Genomic DNA, 14,442 nt, shown 5'->3' with positions numbered 1-14,442 from the left:
TGAATTTCAGCCAAATCTGGCTCTCCACAAGAACTCAGCAAAAAAATGATGATATAGAAATTCACAAAATTCACAAAAACTAAAGGAATCCACCTTGAAGATAGGAAAGATTTAGATGAAAAAATAGCAATAAACTCGCAGGAGGCATTTGGTGGAGGTACTTGACAAATTGTTCCGTCTATTTTAAGAAATTATCTTCAAGAATAGGTAAAATAGCCCACATTTCTAAGGTATAGAACATCACCAGAAATAATATCTGTGACATGGCACTGTATTATCTCTATATTTTGACAGGACTTATGCTTATGTGAGAACAGAATTATAAATATAGGGATTAGTCCATGCCTTAAACAAACTCCAAAAAGAAGAAAATAACAATAATGGCTAAGAAGCCACCAGGGGCTCTGAGATACAAAGTATGCAAGATATTCCACCATGGACAAAAGCTAATACTCCCAACAGAAGGTAGAGTACAGGCATCCATCTAAACTTAGCACTTCTCACAGAACACAGAACTTTAAAAACAAAATAATAAGCACAATTCCAAGTCTCCCTGACTGTCCTCATATGGTCTGCTTCCAGGGTACTGAACAAGTTTCTTTTCAGTTCACACTTTTAAAGGCAGATGTGACAAGTCAGTAGAACCCAACTATTCACTGATAAAGGTGAGAAGATGTCCAACATGTTGAAAGCTATTTTTTATATCACTAGCAGGTGTTAGAAGTCAACTATAGTATAATAGACATGTATCTGTTCATTGGACTTGAAGATTGCTGAACTCTTATGTGGTTCTAATATTTACAACTTTTAAGATTAACCATTGCTGTGGTGGTTATTCATCAGTCGATATGTAAGCATTGACTCCATAGGGAAGGTTTTCCTGAATACTTCCCTCTTCGCCTTCCCAGGCCTGCACAACAACATTGACCAATGCTTCCCTGGCATTTGGCTTATACAGTGAATGGACTTGTACTCTGTATGCATCCTGTAGTCCAGTTAATACTATGTGATCTGTCTCCCGCTCTAGCCTATAAGCTCTTTGTGGGGTAGGGACCATGTCTTTTTCATCACCCTGCACAATGTCCAACACATAATGGATTCTCCATCAGTGGGGGTTGGATGGTATGTACTGGGGAGATGAAAAAGTATGGAAGACACAGTCTCTGTCTTAAAGTTGCATAATCCAAAATGCAAAAAGAAATGTGACTAACAAAATATGAGATTGCCCAGCATACATGCAACATGTGTACAGAAAGGGCCACCATTCCCTGAGTAAATATTTTCTGAGAGTTTCATGGTAGGGGTGGGGAGTGTTCAGGATATTCTTTCTTATTCAAACAGCCATAGAGGGTTTGACCAGGAATGAAGGTGACTGGTGTAAACTCAAAGTCAAGGAAACTCTGCCAGGCAAGGCAGAAGAACATTTTGTCAACAGAGATTCTAATGGGATATTTCATAGGAGTAGCAGTGCTGACATATAGCAACCTCTGCATGTGTGACGGGGAGGTGAGCAGGTCAGAATGGAAGCCTGAACCTCTAAATAAACAGTAGAAGACCTGGTGAAGGGCAGAATGACTTGTCAAGATTTCTGTAGTTGTTCTTTTTTTTACTCAAGACTAATAGAAAAAATCCAGAACAATATTATTTTCTAATACATTCCATGGCCAAGTCCTAAATGGAATTGGGGCAGGTATAAAAGAAATTGGGTCATACCCAGGATATGACAGAAAATAAGAAATTTAATAGGATAAGAAATGTGCGAGTGAAACCTAGACTGGCTTTTCCTCAAGAAGCTCTGTGACCATGAACAAAACTGGCCTTGGGGCACTCAGATCCCTATTTTAAAATGACTGCTTGAACAAAATGAAAACTATGGCCTTCTTTAATTCTCTGAATTCTAAGCAGAACCATATAAACCGTGGTTTTCTCTAGGGCAGTGGTCTTCAGGCAGACTGACTGCACCCTAGCAGGGGACAGAGCACCACGTCCAGCTGCACAGACCATGTACAGCACAACCCCAAGGGTGCCATTGACACAGACCGTGGCATGAATGGAGTATCCAGGGTTGTAAGTGAAAAGAACTGTAGAATTTCTGTTTCTGTCTGTTTAGGATCTAGGTATAATATCAAAGAAAAAGGTTTTATCAAGAGCTAATATCTGGACTGATCCTGCCATCTTCGCCTGGTGGGTCGGGAAGAATTAGAGTCCTACCGCCAAGGACCAACCAGGACACCTTCACCCTTGACTTGCTCTCAGAATATGGCCACATGCTGCGTTGCAGTTTCGGGGCTCTGGTGGGCCGACGTGTAGATTATACTACCTACCTTTAACTAAACTAATCTCCCCACAGTGGGCAAATGCCTTCAAAAATGTCCTGTATCGTCACAGGCTACAACATGGATGAACCTCAAGGACATTACGCTAAGTGCAAGAAGCCAGTCACAGACAAATACCTCATGATTCCATATCTATGAGGTACCTACAGGAGTCAAATTCATAGCAATAGAAAGGCAGTTACCGGTGGAAAACGGGAGGGCTGAAGGGGAATGTTTAATGGGGTTCGAATTTCAGTTTCACAAGATGAAAAAATTCTGGAGACCTGCTTCGCAACAAAGTAAGCAAAATAACACCACTGAATTATACACTTAAAAATGGGTAAAGTGGTAAATGTTATGATATGTGTTTTCCCACAATAAAAAAAGAATTCCTGCATAAAATTTTCACAGATTAGAAAAATAGTAATCCTGCCAGCAAACACAACAAGGAAACAATACAAATGCTAACTGGTCCTTCTACTCTTAGAACATCTTTATGAACGCCAGTCCAAGTCTCAGAACCACAGTCTTCAATTTAGGCTCAAAAAGAAATCCAGTTACCAAGACTATTTTATTTACAAAATAGAATTATAGATTTCCATGCTTTTCCATCAACAGTCAACTTTCACAAGATATGTAGTGCACCTTGAAATTCTGTCTAGGGTTAATAAAGCTATCACAATTAACAAGCTATCTAAAAGTATGGTTTATTTATTTATTCATTCTCTCATTCTTTTACTTTTTACATTTTTGTATGTTTCATAAGTGCACTTCATATACTAGCACATTAGCATATACACATAGTTTTAAAATTAAAAAAATGTATTATGCATACATGCTCAGAATCATTTCCTGAGAGAGCACACTATCAGAATTGCAGGAGACTGCTATTCCAGAGGACTGGTTCGCGGGGTCATTGTGGACGCCGTTCTACTGTTCTGTCATGGATCTGTGGGAGGACTGAAGACACAGTTTCCAAAAAGTTGATAACCTTTGAATGTTTGTTTTTAAAGACTCATTGATGATTACTATTAGAACAATGACAGCTCATTGAGAGAGTCAAAGAAGGGAAGAAAACAGGATAGCCATGGGCTCAATACAGGGACAGAACAGTGGGGGGGTGGGGAGATGACACTGTGGCATAATGGTGCATGCTTGGATTGTTGCTCTCTCCCTTTACAACTCTTTGAAACGCAGGAAGAGATGCAATTCTTAAAGGAGGTCTACGAGGACCACTCACCCCCCCAAGAGAGGAAGAGACCAGCACAGGGGGTGCTTCAAGGCAACCCACTCTCAGATGCACAAGGACTCATGGCCGCATGGCCTTCCTGCACAACAAACAAGTAGGAGGAAATGTGAAAATGAAAAGCCTAGGGATGATTGGCCATTTTGCCAGTCTCAAGAAAAGAAGTGATATTTTTCTAAGGACCCTTAATGAAACAGCAAATATTACCTAATAAGGAAATTATATACTTAGGAAGCTTAACTTTTAAAACAGGTGCAATTTCTTAATTTGCTTTTAAATCTTAGAAACATGTTGAATAGAAAACTGTATTGGCTAAAAAACAAAGAAAAGAAAGGGAAATCTTGGGGGAAAGAGAAAACACATTTCCTTGTTATAATTTTACTCTCTTGTTTGGTTAGGATAAATGTTACTGAGTATCACCAACCTCAGGGATCCTCTTTTTACGTGTCATATGAAATTAAAAATAACTAGCTCTTCTCTAGAACCTTGGTGGGGCCACAGGTGTGGTGGCACGGGGACAGATGACCATGTCTTTTGTTGTACCACTCCACAATGCTTTTGGATTATAACAGCAGGATAGGCATAATCTCAAATCAATCCAGATACAATCTCAGCTACCAAATAATCATAAACAAGTATTTAAAAACTAACATTCAGAAGACATTCCAGACCATTGGGTGAAGGACTGAGTATGGGTGATGAGATATTTCAGTCTTGGCAAAGTCCACGACTGCCCTCAACTGGGGGCAGAAACCTTCCAGAGAAACGGACACTCCGTTCTCCCTTCTAGTTCCATTACGATATGAAAATTACCTCATTTCAAGAGTCCTGTCAGTTCACACTTTTTGGCTCCTTTCCCCTTAGATATTCTGCATGGGAGATTTCAATTTGTGGGTGATTACCTTCCTGCTTTATGATTCTCATTTGTCTTGCTTTTATTTATCAGGTGGCAGTTTAAGAGTGAAATATAAATAATGGTATTTAATGGGTGATTGATTTTTCCATAGGCACTGTTATAAATATGGCCAAGCAATTCCCTTTCAGAAATGGAATGAGGAGTAATTCAGTGAGATTCTGAAGCATAATTTTCAGGCTATTTGCAAGGCACAAACAATATTCAAGCAGATTGATGCCAGGAATGTACAACTTGTGTTGAATTGTTCATGTAAAACAGCCTAGAAATGGATGTTGGATTTACAGGTTGGGGCTATTGATGGGTGTGGCAAGCTTGCTTGGCTTATGGTACAAAACGATGACCTGTAGGACCTTCTCATATCCATACCCAAAAGGCACCTGTACCAAATCAAATGGAAAATGTTTCTCTATACATTATTCATACCTCATTTCATTCCAAAGATTGGAAAAGGGTGGTAAATAGTTTATGCCTGGGGATAATAGGGAAGTGGAGACAAGCCCTGGTAGATTGCACAGGGCATATGGAGTCACAATTCACATGGGAATTGTCATATATCCCTATTTCAATTATAAATTACTTTAAAATATTTAAACATTCAACTACAAATTAAACTATTTCTTTTAATTAATATTAACACCCATGGTTGACTTTTAAATATGAATTAAAATATTTAAATCAACAATCTGCTTTCTGTATGCTAGATATATTTTACCTTCAACAATATGCCAGAATTTGCAGTTTGGCAAGTATGATTCTGCACGAGGTGCTATCTTACCAAAGATCTGCTTAGACTCTTTCTTATTCAGCTCTCGGCACAGTCAGACTGGTTTCCTATTTCAGCATAGCAAACCATTTTTCAAGGTATTCACGGCTCTTATGGCTATAGTGCCTTTTGTTTGAATTTCATAGAATTTATCTGAAGTGTAATAGTCTCAGCGGAAACAACCCTGAACTACAGGACATTAGAATTCTTTTTACCCCCACCCTGTCAGCTACCCTATTTTCCTTGACATTTTCCAAATGTCAAGAGTTCTTTCTGTCAAGATTCTTCCCAGCTTTTCTCATTTCTTTGCCTGCCATAAAATCATTTATTTTGCATATATAACAATGCATCCATTTCCAACTCACAAGGATTTAAATGGCAAACACAGGTTTCAAACCAGGAGTAAAAAACAAAAGATAGAACTTTCCTTCTCCAAACCCATCTGGACCACAAATCTGGTCCTTAGGGAGAAGAAGGGTGTCTGGCTCATGGGTCATATTAACTGATGAATTCACACCCTGAAATCCATTTATTCATCCAGTAACAGAAGCTCACAAAGTGCCAAAGTCATCCCTGTCCTCAGAAGTTCACAGTGTAGATTAGACAATTTAGATAAATTAAATACAATCCATAATCCTTGCCAGGGTCTGGGTATTTATGCTCCCCCAAAACTCATATGCTGAAACCCCAACATGCAAAGGTAGTGGCATTAGAAGGCTGGGTGTTTGGGAAGTGATTAGGTCCTGAGGGTGGAGTCTCATGAGTGGGCTCAGAGCCCTCATAAAAGAGACCCCAGAGAGCTCCCTCGCCCCTTCCTCCACGTGAGGTCACAGCGAGGGGACGGCTATCTATGAACCAGTACGGAGGTTCTCAGCCTACCACGCTGGCATCCTGATCTCGGACTTTCAGCCTCCAGAACCGTGAGCAATAAATTTCTGTCCATATTAAGCCTCTGGGTCTGTGGCACATTATGATGGTAGCCTAAACAGACTAAGACAATACTTAAAAACTGTGGTCTTCAGTGCTGTGTTTTCTAAAACCATCAGTCAAATATAAGAAGCCTGTGTATATGCATCCTGAAATCCTTTTCCCCCATATGAAGCCTTTCCCAGAAGGCCACTCCAAACCAATGATAAGCCCCGGGGCTTGCACTCCTGACGTTCTTTAGGAGTTGAAAGAGTGCAATGCGTCCAGCGGACTGAGAACAGAAAGACCACAGACAAAGCGTGAGTACCTCACACCTAGGACAACGCCTCTCAGAAAGCCCTGAGGGCAGAAATTAGAATTTTGAAAAAGAATGCCGAGAATAGGTTCCTCATAAATTCAGGGCACTTTCCATTACAAACGCCATGTTTCTTTTTCATCTTGATCCCATCATGGCACAAAACCTTTAATGAAAGCAATTGTGAATCACTTGCTGGATTTTTCTTTCTGCAGAAAAATAATACATCTTGCATTCTGTCATTCTTAAATTCAAAAGAGAAAAACAATGAGACTTCCTCATCCCGCATCATTAGTTAATGAAATGCAAGATGGGGGAAACACATTTCATGGCAATCCATTGTAGTCAGTCCCCCAGCACATTTTCATGCCCACCTGTGGCTCTCCCACTTAGGAAAAGTTGAACTTCGATGCCAGTTACAATTGGTGTCTCTCTGGACCTAATGTCTCCAGATACAATAAAGCCTATCCCTGTACAATCCAGCAAAACCAGCTATATGGATCTGGCTGGGTTTTCCGTATCTCCCCTGCAGGTACACCCCTGAATGAGGTTACAGTTACATAAGAAATGGAATTGCCATTTGGCCTTCTGTTGGTAGGCCTTTGGGGCCACTGACAAAATCCACATTTTAAGAGTTACCTTCAGAATCTATGCAGAACACCCTCAGTGCTGAACTGCTCTAAAATATACAGTTCCTTACAAGCTTAGTCATCCATCTGTTGGGATTTGTTTCCATTCGGTATTACATCACATGTAGCTATGATAATTCTCATTTCAGGTCAGTTTCACCTTACTATTTGTCTCACCAACAGGTTACCCAGATGTCTGACTTGGTAAGCCCCAAGCCAGAATTGCATAATATTTTTTAACCAATGGCTATGTTTGGGGGAAAAAAAAAATCATGTCTTTCCTGTGCCCCCACCCCTAGATGTAGGTGGACATACCCTCCCTCCCATTGCAAATCTCTGTCTAGAACACTGCCATTCACTGCTTTCTTCTTTCTTCAGAGATCTAAGGCTTAATTAGTAGCTTCTGATTATGTGGTTAAGGACAAACATGTGAATCTGAGATTCAACCTTACATGTCCTCTTGGTGTTCAAACCATGCCTCTGACAGGTATAGCCATTGTGTGTGGCCATCATCTGGGTGGAAGGGAGGCTGGTAGCCCTGGTGCCCAGTTGCAACATCCCATCCAAGCCAACACAGGAGACCCGTGACAGTCAGTCTCCTGTTAGTGCCAGCAAGTGTTAGGAATATGTCTTCCCAAAGGGGCCTCAAGTCTAATTAATAGCTGTCCACTGATGCATTATGCAACAGGGGCCTCCCCCAGCTCCCCCACAAACAGGGTAATGGTGGGTGGCATTTTTCAAATCAGCCTTCCAAAGGTTTGTATTGCAATTAAAATCTTGCTCCTGGCTGTCCTAAGTCAGTTCTTTTGAAAAGCACCTTAAAAGCAGACATCTGAATGAGAAAATGGGACTGAGTGTCATTTCTTAGGGCCCTTTTTGTCAATCCATATTAGGTGGCTGAACAAAAGGAGTCTTTTTTCTTTTCCTTCTTGTGAGGCATCCAGATGGGAGAGAAGAGAAATGTATTTCGTACACTCCAGCCCTGGCAGTTAGGATTTCTGATCCAGCTAAGACACCTAAGCCTGCATTTTGATCCCTGCTCAATTATTTTCCAGCTCATCTCATAGATTGCTCCAGGCACATCTGACGTACTTTAATACTGCCATGTAAATTAGACGCCCCCACACACCACCTCCACTCTCTCACGGTGCCCTAAATTTGGACTTTACTTTCCTCCCCATACTTGCATTGCTCTTTCCAATCACATGCCATTCCCCCAAAAAGCCATTGTCAGAAGGGATAAAGAAGATGCTGTGTTGTAAAGTTGTCCAGCTGAAAATCAGCTGCAGGCTAAGGACCCCCTCCCACTGCCTTCCCTTTAAAGGCTAAAAGATCTGGAAGAGCAGAGCCCACCCTAGGGAGCATTTAGCCCTTTGGGGGCCTCTCCTCCCAACCTGGCTCACTCTCTGGCCCAAGGGAGCAGATGTGAGGCCTTTGTGCAGCAGGCACTAAGCCTGGCCAGCTGGAGCAGAAACTATATGACTTTTTAAAAATCCCAAAGTCAGAGGAACACACACACCCATTTCTGTGGTCCTCTGCAGTGATTAGTTACACCAGTAAGTGACCATCTTAAATCCATCCCTGCCGGAGAGTTATTAATACTAGAAGCCACATGTAAGTCATCCAATTAAAGAAGCTTGGTTGGGGGCAGTGGGGGCAGGACAGATCCAGTTCTCTACCCAGAAAGGAGCTTCTGTTCAATTTTATTAAATGTTTTAAGCAGATTTAAGTTTTAGTCAAAGGACAAATTCCTGCTCTCCGAGGAACACATTCCCAGAGACGTGGAAATCAGCCAAAGAGCTGATCCCCCAGCTGGTGACCAGAGGCCAGGGGGTACCCCCAACATGAGTGGGGCATGGGTGCAGAGGGACAGGAGGAAGGGGACAGGAGCTGGAAAGGATCTGGCAGGCAGCAAAGCGAGGCAAAGAAGAAAGAAGCGAGGTGTGCATATTGTGGGATTTTATCAGCATTAAAGGAACTAAGGCAGAGGGCCTGGGAATGTGTCTGATGGGCCACTGGGACAGAGGCACAGCCACAGAGATGCCCCAATGCCACGCTCAGTAGAATGAGGTTGTGACCTAGTGGTGAGATGGGCTGGGGACATCTACAGTCAGGCAGACACCACACAGCTAAGACATTCTGGAAAGCTCATGAGTACCCCACTAGACAGGACCCCAGCTGAAGATGGGGGACGGCCCGCGGGGAGAGCCAGCAGGAGGGCCACCACACCAGAAGAGTCCTAGGGCAGTGCGCACATCCAAGAAAGGGGCCCCCAGGGCTCTCCTCATTTCCAAGTCCTTCTATATGAAACCATTGAGTTGTATATTTTTTAAAAATCCATCCCACACAACCTCCCTCCTTGGAAGTAAGGTGAGCTTTCACAAATACAGAAGCTCCAAAAGCTCAGGGGAGCAGAAGTTCCCACCTAGCGTGCAGGACGTGGCATCCTGATGCTCACCGCCGTCTCTGGTTCGCAGCCCCAACTTCCTTCTCCTGGCCTCTAACCGCCCCTCCAAACCCACTGTTCCGAGGACTCCCTTTGCCTTGGGGCATCAAGATCCACCTGGTGGTCTGCCACGCAGCTCTGCAGCCCAAGTCCTGACTCCCTCGCTACCTGGTGACTTTGAACCAGCTGACCTTGAACTGCTCTGTGCCTCTGTTTCCTCATCTGTCAACTGGCAATAATAATAGCCTCTCTCTCACAGGGTCATTGAGAGGCTCAAACAACGGAACCCAAGGGGAGCCCTAGACACTGTACTGGGCACTAGGAGGGCAGGGTGAGCATGCAGCGTGGAGTCAACGGTGCTGCCACCGACGGGAGGCTCCCAGCCTCCTGTCCCCCTCCGCACACCCGCCCTCCTCCTCACGTCAGCCCTCGGCTCCGTCCCAAACCCCCTCCTGTCTTTTATGAGCTTTGCCCACTCCATCATATTATGTTTATATCAAAAGTCATCCATCAGAGCTAAAAGCAGTGAAGAGGCATTTTATTTCTGAAGTTGTTAATTTTACTCTAGACTTCCAAAAAAAGATCATCCATCTGTCAAAAAAAAAAAAAAAGAGAATATAAAAGATCTTTGAAAGTAATTATTTAAGTGCCAACACAAAGGAAATGAAAATGGGCTTGTCTGGGTTTTCACGTTGAATTAGAGGGTGGTACTGTCCCAACCCAGATCTGCCTCCTCTAAAAGAAAGAAAGAGAATAGGGTCTTTTCACAAATAAAATGAGCTATCAGTTTGCCCCGACAAAATACCTTCTGTGTAAACCTATTCAGAAAGCGACTTTCAGAGGAAAATCGGAGATTCCCTTCTGCCAGGGCCTGCCCCCGCCTGAGCCCCCTCTCTACACACACGGGCTTCTCGGGGTTCACTGGGGTGGTTGCTCTTGCCCGGGCGCTCTCATAGCTGCCCCTGTGCACCACACAGGCGGTGCCTCCCCACAGCCAGGTGGAGAAATCCTCTCCCCACGTCTTTTCCAAGGCTGCCTTTCACCAGATGGCCTGCCTGCTAACACTCTGAAAGGCTTCCAGACCCACACAAACACGCACAGACACGCTGTAAGAGGCACCCCTCCCATGAGAAACTAAAACAATTGGCTTTCTCTCCTCAGGTCCAAAATCCAAAGCACTTTCCAAAGTCACAATTAAATCAGAAGCAAACAATTAATGCCTTTCTATTTCTAAGGCAAATTTTTTAAAACTTACAAACTTCACCAGTTTCTGCACCTGCCACTCTAACCAAGATAGTACTGTACTGTGGGTCCTTGATGCAGTTAAGTGCAGGGCAGGTCGGTTCTCCTGAGCCTTGGGACGCCTTCCTGTTCTCTCGCACTGACTGCTGGGCGGCTCCAAGTGCCCCCCTCACGCGGGAGGCTGCACTCACCTCGCTCATGTTTCTTTATCAAGGCCGCTCCGGGATCCCCGCCGCTCAGCTCCAAGAACACTGCTCTGGGGCCGCTATTCCACCAGGCCTGGCTTTTCTCTTAAAAAGGGCTGCCCGGTGGCATCATGCCTCCCGTAAGCCAATGGGATGCATTCACCTGTCTGAATGCTGCGCAGACATCTGAGAGCACGAAGGGCCACCTAGTGGAACAAAGGAGGAAGGCGGGCTGGGTCACTGCTCCAAATTCTGCCAGGCAGGGGAGGGTCTGCTAGGTTCAAAAGCGAGTCAAAGACAGAGGAGCCAAGATCATCACACGTTTGCCAGTGTTCACTAATTCATGGATTTAGACACATGGAAAATACATCTTCAATATCAGCAGAAAGGTTTGTTTTCCCAAGGTAGTGCAGTTCTGAAAACACCGATGCGTGTCTCTCCTCGTCCTCTCCGGCGGTGCACCTTCCCCTGGCCCGGGCGGCACAGTCCCAGCCTTCGGAGTTGGACATTTTCCACTCCTGCCTCCTGCTCCCAAGTCTGCTAGCCTGCTTGGACCCGTGGCCCTCCATCCCCTGACTGGGGACGTGAGCAGGGCCAGGACGTGGACGTGGAGCGGGGAGTCCCCCACCTTCCCTGCAGCTGTCATGACCTCACCAGCACTGGGAGGAGGCCTTGGCTCCGGCCCCAGAACCTGCCAAAGGCCCTCTGCGTCAGCCTGCCCCACCTTTCAGTGAGGAAGTTCAGTCCTTTCACCCCTTCCTAGACTCATGAGAGCCGAAGAGTCTTCACAGCATCTAAGTGGCCCCTTGCCTTCCACGGGGAGACGTTACAGCCTGGGCCTGTGGCTGATGCACAGAGCTGAGCAGCACGAGGCTGCCTGTCTCCTTGGCCTGTCACTGGCCGGGCGACCTTCTGCAGCAGGCCAGCCCCAGCAGCCCCGACCCCTGAGGGACACAGGAGGGCATAGGCTGCCCTGTCGTCGTGCTGAGACTTCAAATGGTGACGTAACTCCTCAAATGCCAGCAGCCTCCTGAGATGCAAACGCTGCCTGCTGGGGATATGTGAATGAGACACTGGGTAGTTGGTACAAATCCTAAGATGTCCCTTAGGGCCTCACCATCCCCTCAACACAGAGACACTCAGCAGCTGCCTGTGGTCCGAGGGAGGCCCCAGCTCCAAGTCCTCCCAGTGGCTTTATGCGGCCATCACCGGGGCCTCTCCTCCACCAGCTGTTCCCACTCACATCGTGCAGGTGGTTTCCAGCCCCGCCCAGGCCCTCCGCCTCCCCCAGGCTTTCTGCTCCCAGCAGCCACCCCCACCTCTCCACCCCTACAATCCTGACAGCTCTACTTCTCTCCTTGCTCGTTCATTAGGGCTCAGGAAGCAATGGGTCCGGGGCAGAGTCCCGCAGTCTCGGCTCTGCAGCCACCCTGGGACAGAAATGCCCTCGGGACACCTGTGAATACCTGAGTCACCTGCTGTTTAAGCCAAGTAGCTGGATCCACGCTTGGAAGAGGAGGAAGGAAGTGGTGTCAACCTAAGGCTCACACACAGGTGGCGGCTGCTGCCTGACCCCGAGCCTGTGCCTCCCCAGACTGTGTGCCCTGGGCCCCAGGCTTGTGCCACCCTGGCCCTGCCCTGCCGGCAGCCCCCTGATCCCCAGAACATTGATGAGCTTCATACCAAAGAGTGAAATCTGGTAAAAGGAGAAAAGGTGAGCCCTCCTAGGGCACCATGGAAGCAGGGGCTAGGAACATGGTTCTTTGTAGAACATTCTCACTGATGGACATTTCAAGATGGAACCAGGAATGGATACTTAAAATCAACAGTGTGAGTCCTTGATTGAAACTTGAAAACATCCCCCCAGTGTGGGTTTTTCTGGGAAACCTGGTTCACCCCTGGGACAATGAACAACAACAGCTTTTCAACAAAGGTTGCAGGAGGCAGAGAAGGGGGACGGCAGAGAGGGAGACCCAAAGAGCTTTTGTGTTCTGTTACCCAGCCAGTCCTGGAGTGGGGATTACGGGTCCAGCAAGAAGATTCAAGTGTCCCCTGACACCTTCCTGCCCCTGCTTCCCCCAGCCCCATGCTCCTGGGCAGAGAAGGGTGGCACATTCCAGGGTAACCCTCCCCCTGCCCTGCTCAGCACAGGACCTTCTCCCCTTGACCTCCAGCCCTCCAGCCTGGTCCCCCACACCCAGCACAGCCACCCTCCTCAGGTCCAGCTCACGGAGTGAGGGGAAGGCCGACATCCCCACCAGGGAGCACAGGCCTCCCGCGGTGGCTGAGGCCAGGAACCCTGGTCAGAGCCCTCGTCCGGGCCGCGTGGACATGACTGCGCACAAACAGGCGGCAGCAAGCACAGGCCTCCCAAGGCACGTGGGAACCTGTCTGCTAAATTTATAGCCACTTTACACAGGAATTTGTCTATGGAAAGGCCCCTCTCAATGGGAAGGTATACATTCACTATAACAACTCACAATCCATGGAGCAACAGAAATGGACTCTCTCTCCTTCTATATTTATATAATGGACTCTCTCTATATAACGGACTCTTTCTATATAAATTACACATATTTATATATCTCAACGACACAAATAATTTGCAGACTAGCAGAGCATGTGCCTGCCAGCACACCCTAGAGCATCTCCTTATCTTCCCACACCCCCACCCCATCCCCTCCATCCCTCACATGGGAGGAGGCCTTCAGGACTCCACAGGTGGTTAGAATGGAAGCGGGACAGAGGCGGGTCTGTAGATGGACAGCAGAGTGAGGGAAGGGGAACAGGGATGGCTTCTCGGCAGCAGGAGCAAAGCACACCCTCCCTACCCCGTCTGATCGGGGATGTCGAGCACCCAGTGCTTGGAGGTAGAAGATGAGGTCTCCCACTGGGCCCCTGACAGGTGTGGATTTGCGGTCTGTGCCCAGGCAAGGGGAACGAGTCAAGGGGACACAGAGAATCAGCCTGTGCTCTGTGGCCAGGCTCTGTGCAGACATGAAATTTCTCATAACAGATGCACATTTGCAGAAGCGTGGGACTTGGGGAGCAGTGAACAGTTGCTGGAGTTGCTAAAGGGGACAGGACTGGGGGTGCTCAGGCTGGACTGTGGCTTTGCTGAGTGGAAAGTGCCATTGTTCAGGACAAATCAGGGTGTCACAAAGGCCATGGAAAAGAGGGTGGGTGATGTGAAGCGCTGAATTGTGTCCCCCCAAAATCATATATTGAGGTTGTAACCTCTGTATCTCAAAATATGACTATATTTGGAGATGGGGTCTTAAAACAGGTAATTAAGGTAAAATGAGGTCATATGATTGGCCTAATCCAACAGGACTGGGGACCTTATAAGAGGGGGAAACCTGGACATGGACACATTACAGAAGGAAGACCATGTGAGGACCCAGGGAGAGGATGGTCATCTGCAAACCAGTGGGGAGGCCTCAGGACAAAGCAACTTCAAACTTCCAGTCCCCAGCCT

At 46.3% G+C, this 14,442-nt stretch overlaps 1 protein-coding gene across 1 annotated transcript in view; it reads right to left on the bottom strand.

Moving 5' to 3' along the window:
- PCP4 (Purkinje cell protein 4) overlaps positions 1-11,127 on the bottom strand; it is a 55,858-nt gene extending 44,731 nt beyond the window's left edge. Inside the window, exon 1 of the mRNA XM_036899338.2 lies at positions 10,971-11,127. Within this exon, the coding sequence (XP_036755233.1) occupies positions 10,971-10,979 (9 nt within the window). The 5' untranslated portion in view covers positions 10,980-11,127. The remainder of the gene's footprint in view (positions 1-10,970) is intronic.
- Positions 11,128-14,442: the final 3,315 nt, after the last annotated feature.

Source organism: Manis pentadactyla, chromosome 1 (assembly GCF_030020395.1).
Source record: "Manis pentadactyla isolate mManPen7 chromosome 1, mManPen7.hap1, whole genome shotgun sequence".
Taxonomy (NCBI): Eukaryota; Metazoa; Chordata; class Mammalia; order Pholidota; family Manidae; genus Manis; species Manis pentadactyla.
The sequence above is the reverse complement of the archived record's forward strand: the minus strand, read 5'-3'. Positions and strand labels throughout refer to the sequence as shown.